At 37.3% G+C, this 17,467-nt stretch overlaps 1 protein-coding gene across 2 annotated transcripts in view; it reads right to left on the bottom strand.

Annotated features, from left to right (window-relative positions):
- The window catches only part of kcnd2 (potassium voltage-gated channel, Shal-related subfamily, member 2), a 154,127-nt gene continuing 136,660 nt past the window's right edge, over positions 1–17,467 (bottom strand). The window contains exons 2-7 of one of the 2 annotated variants that reach the window (XM_060890086.1): positions 13,681–13,843; positions 10,592–10,678; positions 10,535–10,540; positions 7,086–7,181; positions 3,921–4,159; positions 1–1,868 (exon numbers count right to left, since the gene is read on the bottom strand). In XM_060890086.1, coding sequence (XP_060746069.1) covers positions 1,688–1,868; positions 3,921–4,159; positions 7,086–7,181; positions 10,535–10,540; positions 10,592–10,678; positions 13,681–13,843 — 772 coding nt within the window. In that variant the 3' untranslated portion in view covers positions 1–1,687. The remainder of the gene's footprint in view (positions 1,869–3,920; positions 4,160–7,085; positions 7,182–10,534; positions 10,541–10,591; positions 10,679–13,680; positions 13,844–17,467) is intronic. The other variant, XM_060890085.1, reaches the window with a different exon arrangement.

The following is a 17,467-nucleotide window of genomic DNA, read 5'->3' on the forward strand; positions in this document are numbered from 1 at the left end:
GATTCTACCAACCCTCCCCCCTCCCCCGAGTCCATATCTGATTTAATACAAAGTGTCTTTACAAAAAAAAGAACCTTGTTGCATAAGTCACATGGTCAAGCAGTAATGGAAGTGAGTAAGTGCTGATGATGGTGTGTGTTTGTATGGATTAGGCTATTTTTAATGACTCCTTTACACGCTCTTAGAGAAAAAGTGCATAAACGTGAATAAAATAATCTCTCCATATTATATGCAAATGGCTTGCTAATTCGAGACGGTGCGTGGAGACATGACTAATACATTTCTCTGACTCAGAGCAGCCTTTATTCGTACATTCCCTTTGATATTCGACAGCGTGTAGGAGTGCTTCTAATGATTATAGCGCTGATAAAATAATCTGGTGAGAAGCCCACGATGTAGAACGCTGTCCTATTATTGGGCACGAATTTGTCACAACGTGTCTTTTTTTCAGGGCTCATGTTATGGCTAAGTCCTTGTTTAATTAGCACTGGGTTTTGGATGGAGGTTGAATTCGCTGCACGGATGCTTCATTCAGACGTACACTGAGAGCAACAAAAGGACAAAAGACAATCCAACATAAAAGACACATCAGGGGACAGTCGCCTTGTTGGTCCATATCCCATATTTTTTAGAACATCATGCACTGGGACACTGAAAGAAAAAAACATTCACAGTACATTCAGAACTCGACGGTAAGAAGGAAAAAAAATTCCTATAAAAGGGACGAGGGAATGTCACGTGTGGCTTCAAAGAAGCATTAAACTGTCCAGTGATTCTCTTACTGTATGAGCCACACTGCTGTTCCCTGATTTTTTTTTAAATGGTTATTTATTTTATTTATTTATTTATTTTTTTTTTGGAATACATGATCAGCGATCAGTTAAACACTTTAAAACCAGGTCTCGAGAGAGGAATTTTAAAAGATGTTTAAAGTAAAGAGATAAAGAGGAAAGAAGAAGTGTTAAGAAATAAAATACACGCACATCAGAGGGAAAAAAAACCCCTTATTGCTCATGCCAAACTTGAAAGGACACAGACTCACAAATGCAGAACATGCAAAAAAGGTTAGCCTTAAACGCACTCACACTCACACGATTGAACACACATCCACACAACCTTAAAAACCTCAATTTTTCATGTAGTGTCAAATATCAAAAGGAGCTCTGTTCTAGTAGATCGCTCTAAAAGCACGGTAAATATCCTAGAGTAAAACTAAGACCCTAGAAAGACACCCAATAGCTAATGAACACCCAAAAAAACCTCCCCCAATATGCACTGAATTTATGTTGCATCCACCTCATTCTCTGCACTAGCAAGTTTAAGACTAGAAATATAAAGACACACAATACTCCAAAAAATTGTAACAAGCATGGGAATTATGGTCATTGTTTATGGTCCCTCATAAATCTGTTGGGAAAAGACTGGAAAGCCCTAGTACCCGGCATTGTGGGCCCAGGCGGCTCTAGTGTCCAAGCACAAAGAAGAAGAGCTAAAATAAAGGTTTCTGATCATGACTTCGTTCTCATTAGTCTCATCTCATTGGTCCTCCTATGAGAGAGGGTGCTCTCTCTCACTCTCTCACTCTCTCTTTCTCTCACCCTTTCAATCCCCTGCTCCTCCAGCGTCCGTTCGCTGAATGAAAGAGGGAAAAATAATAAACACCAGGTTGATTCCTCTTAATGTAGGTCTATAGAGCTGATATGCGGACAATGTTGCTCTGCAAGAAATCGGGCGAACTGGCCGAGTCTCCGCCCTCTGGTGTGGTAACTGGCGGAGTCGGCATGCTGATGACCGCCGCCGTGATGTAGGGCATCTGGTCCGAGTTCAACGCCACCCTCTCATCGAACTTGGCATTCAGACTGGAACGGCTGCATAGGGAAACAGACAGAAATTCAGAAAGACTTAGTCTTATCGCATCATAAAATAGAACAGCCTATAAGGAACCAGTATGCAAATTCAATTTGCATATTCATCAATTTTTTTTTTTTTAAAGATCCCTGATTAAGGTTCCTCTTTCTGGACCTTTTTCTGTTTCTATTGAATTTTTTAATCTTATTGCATCATAAAATAAAAGAGCCTATAAGGATCCAGGACGCAAATTTAATTTGCATATTTATTATCAAGTTTTCAAATTCAAGTTTTTTTTAAGGTCTTTCATTAAGTGTTCTGTTTCTGGAACTTTTTCTGTATGTATAGAATTTTTTTTATACATATGTGGAAAGGTTAGCACATCAAACAAAAGCTGTAATTGCTTTATGTTCATAGTAAAAATATTTTAATGATTAATTAAATCACTGTGATATGATAAGTGAGAGAAAGTCAGGGAGAGGGAAAGAGAGATACAGAAAGGGAGAGAAAGAAAGAGTGAGAGAGATAGGGATTCTCCCAGCTGTCAGTTGGACCACACAGACGAGTTAGTTAGTGGGTGATACAGCTGGAGCTGCACTGGATTCCAGCAGCATGACTCAACATGGAAACACTGCTCCCACTCCTAAATACCACACACTCCTAAATACCACACACACACACAAGGCAAAATGCTAATGCTAATAGCATTGCTGGTGTATGCCAGACTGTGGAAATCACCATAATCTGACACTGTGTCCAAATTGAATGAAAGTGTATGAGGCAGAAGTTCATTATCTGAACCAGGTATTTTTCTGTGATGTTAATATCCTTCGCTTAAGTGAGGAACAAAACTCACAGTGTGACATACAGTTATAGGAAAATAATCAGTGATGGAGTTACTGTAAAAAGCATTCTTTTCTTCACATACCCCAACTGAGGAGGTTGGGGTCAGAGTGCAGGGGCAGCTTTGATACAGCGCCCCTGGAGCAGAGAGATAGTTGAGGGCCTTGCTCAAGGGCCCAGCAGTGGCAGCTTGACTGTGCTGGGCCTTGAACCTTGATCCTCCGATCAACAACCCAGAGCCTTAACCAGTTGAGCCACCACTGCCTCTGAGTTATCACCCCGAATTGCCTAAAGTATTTTCCTCTTTGGACTTCCACTGGTGTTGCTAAGAATGACATGTGTGTGTTATGTTGTGCTCAGATCATGAGGGTGAATGCAAGGCTCCATGTGTCATGTCAATCATTCATTTCATCTGAATCAACCAGATGTGTAGTTATTTTTTTTAGAACATATGCAGATGCCTAATGGTTTTTATTTCTACAGTTTTCAAAAAAAATCATAAAAATTAAATTGAGTATTGACTTTTATGTAGTACCCAGAACATTGCTAGCTAGCTGTTACTAATAAAGATAACATAAAAGATAACAAAAAAATATAAAGATAAAAATATGTTGATTAATTAGTGGGAAAAAATGAAGATTAAGGTGATTAGCATTCCCAATATGTTTTAAAATATACTGCAAGCTGTAAGCACGTTAACTCTTACACTACTATCACTATGGTTGCACCGAGGCACGGAATGAGCGTTTAAGGCATTTCAATGTAGCATTACTGTTTCTGACAAGTGGTCTTTAGCTTCATCCTAAATCAGTACTCAGTTCTCAGCCAATTCCCGGAAAAATGAATAAATAAATAAATAAATAAATAAAATAGAATTGAGAGAATTGTTCATTGTAATTTGTTAATTGGTAATTGTATTATTCCTGCTAACAAATACAGCTTGGTCTGATCAGCTACCAGTTGCCAATATACATCTGGTCAAACTGGTGGATCAGCTCATACATGCTTTTACACAGCAGTAAGGTCTTTTATAAACATTCTAATATTTATTCATAAACGTATTCATGCCATTAGGAGACTGGAAATAACCTCCATCTATCTATTGCATTCTAAACTCTCTGAAAACTGAACAGACTCATCATCTGATGTGAGGTCACAACTGACACGCTCATCATTAACATCATGTCGGTTGGGATAACGCGCAAAAATGACAGCTTGTGTGTTTGTACCTGTTGCTGATTGGCCTCTCTCTAATCTGGATGGTGCTGAGCTCCTGCACGCTGTCCCGGCGGCATCCAGTCATGTTGGAGTTGGGCACGTTGAAGCTTTTGCGCTTGTTGCGGCGGGAACAACAGGTCAGACCATGAGGAGAGGACGACAGGGAGGAGGAGCGCGAGGTGGACGGCTTCACCATGGACACTTCCATGCAACTTGTCTCGTACGTATTCTCATCTACAAACTCGTGATTCTGAAAGAGAGAGAAAAAGAACAGAGTGAAAACAAAACTCTATTTCTTTTTACACATACGACCCAAAACAGCCAATCTTGGGATAGTGATCACAGAGATTATTTAAAAAAGTTGCCATTGATTGGTTGAGCTGGAGGAAAAATCATTAAGAAAGAAATGAAGTCTGTAAATACGAAACCAACATATACTACATGGGTTACATGGAGCCAATTCCACATTGTGTAAGTCTATGGGGTTTTTTTTGCTTTCATTTAATAGAATGTTACATTTTAAAAAATCCCATTCACACCCTCTCATGACTAGTGTTGTGTAGTGCTTTCAGTGCCGTCGGACTTCATGTCATTATCTAATCCCACTCAGTGAGTGTAGACACACGTGTGCAAGTTCACAGATTGATCCAGACTCGTTTTGGATGCTACTGAAAGTACACGATTCACGATTGATGAAGGTTAAGGCCTCTGTTCAATGAAGGTTGGTCATTGAGGTATGAAGAAGAGCGCCGTTGATAGACATGTGCTTCCATGGTGCGCTTTCACAGTTAAAAAATCAGTGCTTTGATTTGATTTGATTGAACTGCTTTACAGTCTCAGGTGTAGCTCATGCTTGGTTGGAATAAAAACCTGCATCCATTCAAGCCATTTGTACACCAAGATATCTGGTATTATGAGCTTTTCTCATGTTATAACCCCGAATAAGAACTATCCAAGAAGCTAGCTATATAGAGGTTTTGAAATCTAAACAAATCCAGCGTGACCCCAACAAAGATAAAGGTAGGTCCGTGTTGCCAATGAGCTTAAAAAACATACTGATCAAGCTGAACAATCTCGGCTGTGTATTAACTGGTATTCTGTGATCTAACTGGTATCTATTTTTTTTTACGAATAAAGAGCATTTCAGGTCATTTTTTTAAAACATTGCTTATATCACAGATCTATCAAGACAGTTCTGATAAATGATACCATTTAAACATCATACAAGTTCACATTTGTGTTTGAGTAGCTGCAAGGTGGCCTTCCCCACAAACAAAAGCCCAAACACAGCTGATGCAGTGTGAGGAAAATGTTTCATCTTCACTGAATAAATGTACAATGTACAAACTACTCAGAGCAGCTATGGAACCAAGTGCAAATCTTCCCCTGACAAAAACAAACCTCATCTGTAAAAGAAACATCAAGCAGGCATGACAGTAATCTGACCCGGCCTAAATGGAGATCACAGAATGTCCCTGAGCTCTGATGAACTGCGACTTTGGCTGCGACCCAAATCGCTCTTCAATGCGTTGGCCGGACAGAGGAATTTTCCATTTCGGTGTCTCGAGCAGTGGCCTACATAGGGACCAGTGGGTCACGGCCTGTATAGACACTGTGTAAGCAACGGGTTCGGCTGACAGGGGTTAGAACCTAAGTGTCTTTTTCTCGCCACTACCTGCTAACAAGGTCTCTCGAGACGAGTGTTCGTTTACTGCCGCAGAGCGAAGAGCACACTAAAACAAACACGCTCATGCACTGTGGTTTATTAATGAGAACCACAAGGGTTTCTGATGCTATTTATAGAAACATCTCTGTTTCTTCAGAGAAATCATATATAGTGAGAACAAGTTGAATAATTACAAGAAATGTAGAAATACTGTACATGGAGATGCTCTGCTAAGAGCTTGGCATAGGCTTGATGGAAAAATACATATACTTTGTAAATAACCTTTGTGAAATTTTGTGATATTCAGGCATTGATCCAATAAGAATAATAGCAGAACAAGCGAGGGACTAGAAATGCGGAACATTTGGCTTGTCCACTCATCACCACTCACTCACTCACTCAATCATTTTCTACCGCTTATCCGAACTACCTCGTATACCTACAGTATGCATGCCTTGAGAACATGCAAACTCCACACACACAAGGTGGAGGTGGGAATCGAACCCCCAACCCTGGAGGTGTGAGGCGAACATGCTAACCACTAAGCCACCGTAAACACCCCCCCCCACTCATCACCAAATCATATTAATTCAATTCAGTTTTATTTGTATAGCACTTTTAACAGTGAAATAGTCAGAAAGCAGCTTTACAGGAATATAAAATTTGTCATTTAAATTTTTCCCTAACTCCCTGAGACGATATGAGGATGAAACCTTTCTATAACTGCACAAGTGTGATTGTATAACCAGGAGCTTTAAAAAAATCATAAATGTTTGTTTTTATGGATTCTACTGTATTTCAGCTTGGTTCTGCTTCTGCATTATTATTGGTTATATAAGGAATTAAACACAACCGGGTGTACTGAGATAGGAAACTAGTCACCAATTGGATGGTGCTATGCAGCCTAGCATGAAACAGAGTTAATCTTACCACCAATAGTTTTTTTTATCCAGTTGTGGAGCATCCATGAAAAAATTAGCTGCTGTTGTGCAACATTTCTGTTTCATTTTAGATCTAAATTATGTAAAGCTTCCACCATGCAAGTCCCTGTGAATTCATTAGCACTACAACAAAGATTACATAATGTATATACGGCATCTGCATCACCGCCGGTTCGTATCTACCCCATATCCGCCAGTGCAATGGTAGCTCAGTGGTGTCGGACCACTGTTGTAAGTTTGAATCCCAGGGCCCTTATCCCTCAATTGCTCAGCTGTATAAATGGGATAAATGTAAGTCTCTGATAAATGTAAGCATAAATGTAAGTCTCGACTCTGGATATGGCATAAAATGGTTTGGTGGAAATGCCAAATGACTCAGTGACTTCTGACCAATCAGAATCAAGGATTCAACTCCGCTGTGCTATCCACTTAACTAAGAGAACACCTTACACATGTCTTTTTATGACCTTAACTTAATTTCTATTGGCCATTGTTATTAAAAAATGTTGCAGCATCGGTGCTTCCATTAATTTAAAAATCGAAAGAAAGAAAGAAAAAAAAACTCTTACCGTAGTCTTTTCCAGACAGTGTAGGAGATGGTGATGCTGAGTCTCAAACGTAGGATTAGTTTTGCAAACAAGCGCCTTCCCGGCCTCCTTTGATGCCTTATGGGAGAAACAAAACAATTTGACAGGTCATCAAGCAATCGGTCCACTCAATGACAGAGGAAAAGAGAGAGAAAAGACAAGAACATGGGAACAGTAAGGCCAAGAGCTCTCACAACGCTCCAGCAACTTTTTGAATCGTTGTGACAACATTAGTCTGAGTGCCACTGTGCATGTCTCATTCTCTCCGGGTTAGCACTGTGACAGATGCCTCTCAGTTTAAAGGCAGCAGACGACTAAGGTTTGTGTGTGTGTGTGAGTGTGTGTGTGTGTGTGTGTCTAAAAGACCAGAATGTGCAGAAAGGATTAATTTAGCCACACCAATATAGCCATGGATACATTTGAGAACTTGGCTTGTTCTGCAAATCTAGGACTCCCATATGAGCTTGTTTCCACTACAGGAACCTTGACAAGAACTTAATAAAACTTCCACCAGAGAAACCAGCCCTCATTTTAGATCCTGGGTCAAAGTTCCTGAACCTATTTTGGATCCTGCTCCAGATATGGTCAGAATGATTGGTTTGAAGCTTGTAACACTGAACATTGCTGATTGAACAAACAAAAAATCAAAAAACTTTTTTCGATAGCCCGTGATTAAGATTAAGCAAGATCCAGAGAACATTTCTGTGATTATTGTGTGGCAGCCAAGGAAAACCTTTCACCTGGTTAATTTTTTTTTCTCATTTACAAACAACTGGCTTAAAGATTTCCTTCTAATTCCATTGAAAGTTGCCTCTCCTACCGTTAAAATGAGTCGTGTCCCAAATCACATACTCAAACACTAGTCTATGCCATTTTGTAGTATAAATAGTGTCAGTAGTGTCAGTACTGACAATTCCAACAAGGAGAAATGCAAGCACTTGAATGATGCACTTATTCAGCTGAAAAAATCACTCGCGGCCCACAATCGCGGCATGTGGGAAAAGGAGCGGAGCTGCATGCTACGTACTACATGATACATACTGGATGCATACTCTTGATGAGAACATCTTACAAATGTCTTTTGACTTAGCCGACATTTTAAAAATGTACAGCATTCTGCTAAATCTAGCAGTGTTCCATTGATGTCTTTTACTGTCGACTGGGAAACAACTTTAAAAACTGTTTAATAAAAAACGTCAGTGTTCCATTTGAAATGATGCGACCCTTCTAACATTAATACACTGGACACTAAAGCTTACATTGCATAAGTGTATAGTGTGTATGTAAGCCATTTGGGACACAGCTATTAAATGCATATTGAAAAACATTACTGCTGCCAAGTTTAAAAAAAAAAATTTAATTGGAATTGAGTTCTTGGTTTGAAGATCAGTATCATCCACAGAAGTCTCTGTCTCATCACCTGAGGTAAAATGGCATCATCTCGTCACTCCGCTGATATCTGTTCATGCTAACCTCAATGTGGGAAATAACAGTTCTGTTGAATTCAGTTTTATTTAAGTATATTACTTGTAGAAGTACTGAAATTTTGTTCATCTTATGGATGCTTTCCTGAATTTATCCACAGAGACATCTAATGGATTTTCCCACACCACCACAGATATAGTAAAATAATGATGAATATATGTGGGGTCAAGTGGCAGGCCATTTTTGGTAAACAGTCTTGAGCTTGAAATAGTACTTTGCCTAAAATCTTCATTGATATTATTATTATATTTCTGATTATATTTCTAAGTAATACCATAAAGAGCAACAACCTGAATCTGAATCACTGTGGGGTTCTTGTTCAAGATTGTTCTAGAAGACATTAGTGTATACTGTGCCAGCTCCGGGAATGAGTACGGGCATGTTTCCAAAACATTTCAGAATTCCTTTTAACTATTTCTTCTCCCCAATGTGGTCAGCTATTGTTTATATTCCCAGCCACAAGACAGCTAAGACAGCTAACAACCAGTCAGGGTAAAGGCTAACGCGTGTTTCCTCCAGACAAAGCCAAATAACTGCATGTTTTTAACCTGCTGCTCATGATATCACACTTGGAGAGAAAGTGCAATCTGCCCTCTTAGGCATACATAATCATACAGAAGCCTATGGTAGGCAGATGTCACTGTGATTGGCAGGTCATAGAGAGTAGGTCTTTAAGTATGTCATTCCTTCCATCCAGGCAGCAGGTCCACATTTTCTCTCATGATTCTTAGCCAAGGAGGGCTGTGGCATCATGGATTTGAGCTGTGAGTCTCTTTTCTGTTGAACAGTGAAGACGATTGCTTTTCCACAATATTGGACAGTTCATTTGGTTTACTTTTCTGTTTACATTACATGACAGCAAATACACAGAAACACTTAAACTTTGTTTTTTTTTATTGATTTATTACATTAAAGTCATCTTAAATTGTCTATGAAAAAAATGTCTATGTTTTCGCCACATTTGGTACAGCAAAAGCAGAAATGTCGTGAACTGAGTTATTGTGGTTGATGAAATGCTCAGTGATCTTGAGAAGCTGAGAAACATTTGACCAAGAAGCAATGTTCAGTATTGCAAGCTCCATGTAGTCCAAAAAACACCCTAAAAAAAACTAAAAAGGAACCTGGAACTTATAACTCAGTAACTAAAATCAACTTTAAATGTTTCTGAGCTCCACAAAATGTTTCCTGCAGTGGAAATGTGCTTGATGATGTCCATTTAAAGTCAAGTGTCTACTGCATTTAAACCTCATGCGTCCCCATTTCAAACCGTCCGGGTTCATCAAGGCAGGACAATACACGATGCAGTCCAAAGACCACAGCTGGAGTGTTTACTGTGTGAGCAAACATCCGCTCAAACACCCAGTCAACACTCCCCATGGCCTCTGAGTCACACTGGCCCCATCTCACCCCCCTCACACTGTTAGATGCTGGCAATTCAACGACATGCAGCTCAGACATTCTCATTCCTCCATGGGATGGAAATCCAAGATTCATTCACATGATGTCATGAGGAAGAAGAGTAAACACAGGCCTGTTCAGGCAGCCGTGGAAGAAAAATGCTTGTTAAAAGATGAATGGAGCACAAACAGGTAAGTAGGCGTAGGTGCAACTGGCTCGAGATGAGATGGAGAAGAATGGAGGAGAAGGTAAAAAGATAGGTCATGGTAAATGAGTGATGCTTCCCAGAAAGAAGTACTGTCATCTTCGTGTCTTCAAGTGACGATGTGAGAACCAAATAAAGTGCAAAAATATCACGAGGATGAAGAAATGAGACAGCAGAAGGGAAAAAGAAATAATGTTAGAGTGAATGAGAGATAAAAGGACAGAGAGAGAGAGAGAGAGAAAGAGGGATGTTAGACAGATGCCATGATGGAAAGCTTTTGAATGAAGGCAGCTCTGGCCCCATGGTGGAGAGGTAAAAGTTGTGCATGCACCAGCACCAGCACCAGCCTCTCATGGCACAGCATGGCTCCCGCGGTTTCCACGGTTACCTCCTCCTCGACGTCGACCAGCAGCCCATTGCGTTTGTACTGCAAATAAGCGTTAGCACCCCAGCTCTTCGTGGCACGAATTCTAGCAAGCCTGGTTTTCTGTTCGGACAAACACATACGTGCGAGCATTTTAGCCTAACACTCTATCCTCATATGTCACCTGAGTGTTTGTTTGTGTAAGTGTATGTGACATTCGAAATATGTCTAGGTGAGGTATAAACGGTGGAATGTTCATCACAAGGACCATTTAATTTCCCTTCGTCCTTCTCTCTCTGTCGCTTTCTCCCTCTCTCTCTCATCTCTGTCTCTCTCTGTCTCTCTGTGCTTAACAGTAAAAACAGATTGTTGTTTTAGAGCTCATTTGTCTCTCTGTGTACGTGAGTGTGCATAAATCTGTGTGTGTGTAGGGATAAAGATATCGGCCTGTGTGTCTCTTGTGGCTTAGCTGGACTCACACAGGCAAGTGAAGGGCAGCAGGACATGCAGGTGGAACGTGATTGTGTATTCTGCTGCAGCTCTGCATACTGATCACCCCCCAGAGGAGAGGCACTTCCTGCACACTCCTGCTCCTTCCTCGACATGTCTATTCTCCCGTAGAGCTGTCTACTCTCTCCACTTTTCACAAACTCTCTCATCTGTCACTCTCTCGAGCCGTCTGCTTTTTTTCTCTGTTGAACTTTTTGATCAGCTTTCTGAGACTCACACTGTATAAAAATTCTATGCATGTTGTTTGAGGGTTTAATGTTGTAGAGACTTGAAACACAAGCACGAGCCGCAGTCATGTAGGTCCCTGCTTCTAATAGCACGTTCATTAGCCAAATTGTTTTTATTAACATTTCCAGGTGTACCTACATAAGCACTTTATAGCAACTGCCATAGACCTTCATAAATATTTACAAAGGAAACTCAGGCTTTCATGATTTACATAAACATATTCCATTTTTTGGTTAAACTTCATTCAGGGGCAGTGTTATAGGGCTTCATTACAAGTACATAAGCCGTTTATGTTATACGCCTACATAAAAATTGAGAAAGGAACTGTAGAGAATCAAGACATAAATTCAAACTGTACATGAACTTATTAATGTTTTTGGTAGCATTAAGAATGATGTTCCTAGGGCTAGATGACATAAGCACTTTATAACAACTGACATAAACCTACTTAAACATTTAGAAAGGAAGAACAGAGGTTGAAGACATAAAGCCGTGTAGTTTATAAAACCAATAAAAAAGGTTTTGGTAACACTTTACACTTAGGGCAGTGTTCATAGGTTACATAACACCTACATAAACCCTTTATGGCAATAGTCATAAACCTACATAAATATAAAAAAAGAACCCCAGAGGTTTTTAATGTGTAAACAAGTTGTCTATGAATGTATTCATTTTTTGGTAATACTTTATTCATACTGTAGGTGGGCTACATGACACCTCCAGAATCCCTTTATTACAGCTATCATAGACCTACATAAAAAGAAACTGCAGGGGCTCCAGATGTATAGCCAAATATTTCATGAAGATAATAAATTTTGTGATAACACTTAACTTAGTCACGATGTTTTAGGGCTATATTACACTGAAATAAAAGTTATTAATATTTTGGTAAAGAGTGATATCACAGAGCTTCATGACATGGACATAAGCATTTATGAAAAATGTCCCATGATAAATGTACATGAACATTTAGAAAGGATATGCAGGGGTTTGAAATGTAAGAAGCCAAGTTGTCTATGGTGTTAATAGAGTTTGTTTATGGTAAAGAACTGACTCTCAGTATTCGATGTACTATATGACACCTAAATGAGCCTTTTATGACAATGAACATAAACCAACATATATATTTAGAAAGGAACTCCAGAGATTCAGTCTTATGTCTATTAAGTTTTTGGTAACACATTAATCAAAGATGATAATCACGGGACTATATGACTCCTACATTAACACATTATGACAACTGTCATAAATGTACATAAACATTTGAAAAGGAGCTACAGAGGTTCAAGATGTAAACAAAGTTGTATACACAGTAACACCTTAATCAGAGATGGTGTTAATAGGGCTTTATGGCACTTATATAACACCTTTATGACAACTGTACATTTGACAGCTATATATATATATATATATATATATATATATATATATATATATATATATATATATATATATATATATACATAATTTACTGTAGTATTACAGTATATACGTATTTAAAAAGGAAACAACAGGGGTTCAAGACTAAAACAAATTTGGTCATATATTTATTAACATTTTTGCTAACACAGTCTTCAGTAGCAGTGTTCATAGGGCTACATAATCCCATTACTGCCATACACCTATAAAAAAATGTAATATAAAATCGAGTTTTTTTCAGTTTGGGTTATGACGTACACTTTATATCCCCCTGCTATCAAAAAGACAAAGAGGTTGTTAGAACAGCTAACCTTCTGTTGCAGTTAACAGTGGTTTTAGGTTTCATTCCAATTCATGCTCATTTGAACCGAAAGAGGTTTAAAATGATGTGGTGTTAATCCAATTATTGTTCAGTTCATAAATCTTAATAACTTATATAAAGTGTAAATGATGCCAACTTGGTTTTAACTGCCATGTGAATAAAACTAGGAATAATTGCTGCTTTTATTTAATTTTAAATGTTGTAACAGAATGTTTTGTTTGCATTCTGTAGAAGGAAAGTTCTCTAAAGACGATTGAAAAGAGCCAAATGAATACAATTTGCCTAATATAAACAAAAAATAATATCTAATTTTATTGTTTATAATTATATGTAATTTAAGTAACCATTTTTATGCTAATTCATTTTTATAGAATTATAGAATATTATAGAATTAGAATAAAAAATATATAAAATTGTATTATTATTATTTTATTTTTTTTTTCAGAAAATGATTTGTTCCTAAATATGGTAAGAATTTGCAAATTTGTTGTTGTGTGTACTTGTGTATGCCCACACGTGTGTGTTGGAATTGTGATGGAAATAATTCACAATAGACTTTCCAGGGGATCATAGCTACTTTAAGAGGTTGCTGATGATGACCCCAGTGGGTCATTTTGTGTGTGTGTGTGTGTGTGTATGTGTGTACCTTTTGAGCACGGCGTTTCTCTGCACGCTGACTCTGATGGTAGATGCGACTGAAGTTTGAGACGATGACAGGCACAGGCAAAGCGATCACTAACACACCACTGAGGGAGCAGATGGACCCAAATATCTTGCCCATTATTGTCTTCGGCACCATGTCTCCATACCTGCAGCAGAAGAAGAGACAGCTTCATCACACATATCTCCTATTATTCTGCATAAATTGCTAGCAATGTGGTTTTCTCATGCTTTGTAACCCAAGCTTTGGCACCATAAATATGGTTCTGAGTGACGCCACAACAGCAGGCGAAGTGAAATGAGGATTAGAGAGAGATGAAAACAGCAAATACAGTTTCACAAATATTCTGAGTAAACTGCAGAAATTCCTGGAATTACATCCAGCCTTCAATATGTAGCTTTTCAAGGAGAAACTTGAAGAAGATTAGAACATCGCAATTAAATATTCGGTCTGTTCATCAGTCGTGATTTAATAACAGGCTGGTGAAGGGTTTTTTGATGAAGACAGTTCACCTGTTTCATATGAGGTCAGAAAGTTGACTTTTTAAATTAATTATGTCTTATTTGTAGCCTTATTTGTAGCTTATTACCCAAACTCAGTCTTCAGCACACATGTCTGAGAGGTTTATTATTCCTGCAGTCTTAGAGAAATAGGATCAATCTGCAACTCAATTGGTCCCTTCGAAGGAAATCTAAAAAATCTAAATCTCCAAGTAAAAGAAAGAAGAAGTGGAATTTTTATTGCCATTCCTGTATATAAGTTTGATTCCTCTATAATAACTCTATCTACTGTATGTATGTATACACACACACACACACACACACACACGTATATATATATATATATATATATATATATATATATATATATATATATATATATATATATATATATATATATATATATATAGTGAGAGAGAGAGAGAGAGAGAGAGAGAGAGAGTGGTATAGCACAATGCATAATAAAATCATGAAGATACAGATGTGATCTCTGTGCCTTTAACCATTGCAGCGTTATTGGTGATTTGAATATTTCAGAAACTGCTGATTTCCTGAGATTTTCACACATAAGAAAATAATCTCTAGAGTTTATACAGAATAGTAATCCATCAGTAATCCACGATTATTGAAGTCTTGACTTTTTCTTTATTCTGATGTTATTAACTGAAGCTCTTCACTTGTATCTGTGTTATTTTATGGAATGGGGCTGCTGCTGTATGACTGGCTGATTGGATAAGTGCAAAAAATGAACAGGTGTTCTTAATAAAGTGGACACACACACACACACACACACACACACACACACAGACACGAGAAGTGTCTGTAACTTACAACGCATAGTTCAGAGCTCACAATACATAGCTCATTGATTTAAATCATAAGTACACTCTGTTTGCTATTTTCACCAAATTTCTAGTTTATCAGGAACTGTAGCAGGATTAAGAATCCAGTACATTGTTACCAGCAACACATGAGATATTCTGAAAATGCCATCTTTTCTTATAAATGGTTATATATGTCTATCTCTTAGTGTGCTTTAATAAGTCTTTTGAATTTGGATTTTGTTTTGGTGGCTAAACTATTATTTTATTTCTTTATTTTTAGCACAATACCACTAGGAGGCAGAAGAGAGCCACAGACTGGGAGTCTTCCATCTGTTGCTGTTTGTCAGGGTGTGATGACTACTAATCTGCTTCCAGGCTTTGCTCATCTGGAAGCTCTCTAGCTCTGACCCATCAATTTAAAATCAAGAAATAAAACACAAAATGTGTGTGTTTTATTTTCCTGAACAGATTCTGACCTACTTTTCTCACTTTTTTCTCTTATCATGTAAAAAAAAAACGATGAAGAGTTTTGTTCATAACGAGGCACTGCAGTGCTGCGGGTGTGTTCTGCAGGGAGAAGCTCCAATCCTTCCCATAATGTGTAGAGCACGTTGCCATGGAAACACTATGTACTTGTACATTATTGTTCCTTTACACACAGGCACACTGCTTCTGTCAGATAGTCAAGAATCAACCAGAGCGACACTTGAGAAGATCTGTAGGAAGATGTCGGTGTTAGCTTGTCGATCTTCTGCTCTTGTGAAGACGGTCGAGTTTGGAAGGAATCCGAGAATCGTCTGAGTTGATGTATTGTGACTTCCCGTGGAACGCCTCAAGAAAAGACAGCGGCTTTTAAAGCAGTGAAAAAGCACGTAAAACTGAGAAAATATCAAAACGGCTCTTTACACTCTGCCGAATTCAATTCAGTTCAGTTTAATTCAATTCATTTCAATTCAATTCAATTTATTTGTATAGCGCTTTTAACAATTCCCGTTGTCTCAAAGCAGCTTTACAGAAGTATGGAAACAGAAGAGAGAGAAAAGAAATAAATAAATATATAATAATAATAAGAAGAAGAAAAAATATTCATAAAAATAAATAAATTGATATATACAATTACAGTTTCAAATTAATTTTAAAACATATAAACTTAAAATTTATAATATATCCATAATGAGCAAGCCGGAGGTGACGGCGGCAAAGTAAAAACTCCCTGAGAGGATATGAGGAAGAAACCATGAGAGGAACCAGACTCAGAAAGGAACCTCCTCCTCATTTGGGTGACACGCTACAGTAAATAATGTAAATGTAAATAATTTACATTAGAATTTACATTCGTTCTACTTTCCTGATTAAATTATGAGACATGCAATTATTTCATCCCATATCAGTTTCACAGCTTATTCATAACCAGTTATAATAATCTAATAGTGTTCTGTAGACAGATTATATTTCTAAAAAAAAGCTTAAAACACTTTTCAGTAACATGATATTACTAGAATAGACAGCTGATGAGTAAGGAATAACACACTTTGGGCTTTTTTAGTGAAAATAATTCACTCTAGAGCTTTTTTCACTTGATCTAGTGAACTCTGGGTGATTGTGAACTCTGGATAAACAGAATCCTGGGTTTTCTTCTTAAATGTTTCACAGTACATACAATTTACACTGCGTTAAGAAATATTCCTGGCTATTCGTAATCATCCTCAACATCATTAACATTAACATTAACATCAGTAACTTTAACATAATTAACATTAACATCATTAACATTAACATCATTAAATTTTATGTTAACATTAACATAATTAACATTAACATCATTCAATTTTATGTTAACATTAACATAATTAACATTAACATCATTCAATTTTATGTTAACATTAACATAATTAACATTATCATTGTTAATATCTGTGTTAACAGTAACATCATTAACATTATTAACATCATTAACATTATTAACATCATTAACATTTATGTTAACATTAACATTAATATAAACATTAACATTAACATCACTAACATCATTAACATTTACATTAACATCATTAACATTAACAACATTAACAGTAACATCATTATATTTTGTTAACATTAACATCACTAACATCATTAACATTATTAACATTTATGTTAACATTAACATTAATATAAAAATTAACATTAACATCACTAACATCATTAACATCATTAACATTCACATCATTAACATTTAGATTAACATCATTAACATCATTACCATTAACATTCACATAATTAACAGTAACATCATTAAATTTTATGTTAACATTGACATCACTAACATCATTAACATCATTAACATTAACATCATTAACATTTAGATTAACATCATCAACATTAACATTAACATTAACAACATTTACTTTAACATCATTAACATTAATCGATATTAACATCATTAACATTAACATCATTAACATTGAC

This window comes from Tachysurus vachellii, chromosome 16 (assembly GCF_030014155.1).
Source record: "Tachysurus vachellii isolate PV-2020 chromosome 16, HZAU_Pvac_v1, whole genome shotgun sequence".
Lineage (NCBI taxonomy): Eukaryota > Metazoa > Chordata > Actinopteri > Siluriformes > Bagridae > Tachysurus > Tachysurus vachellii.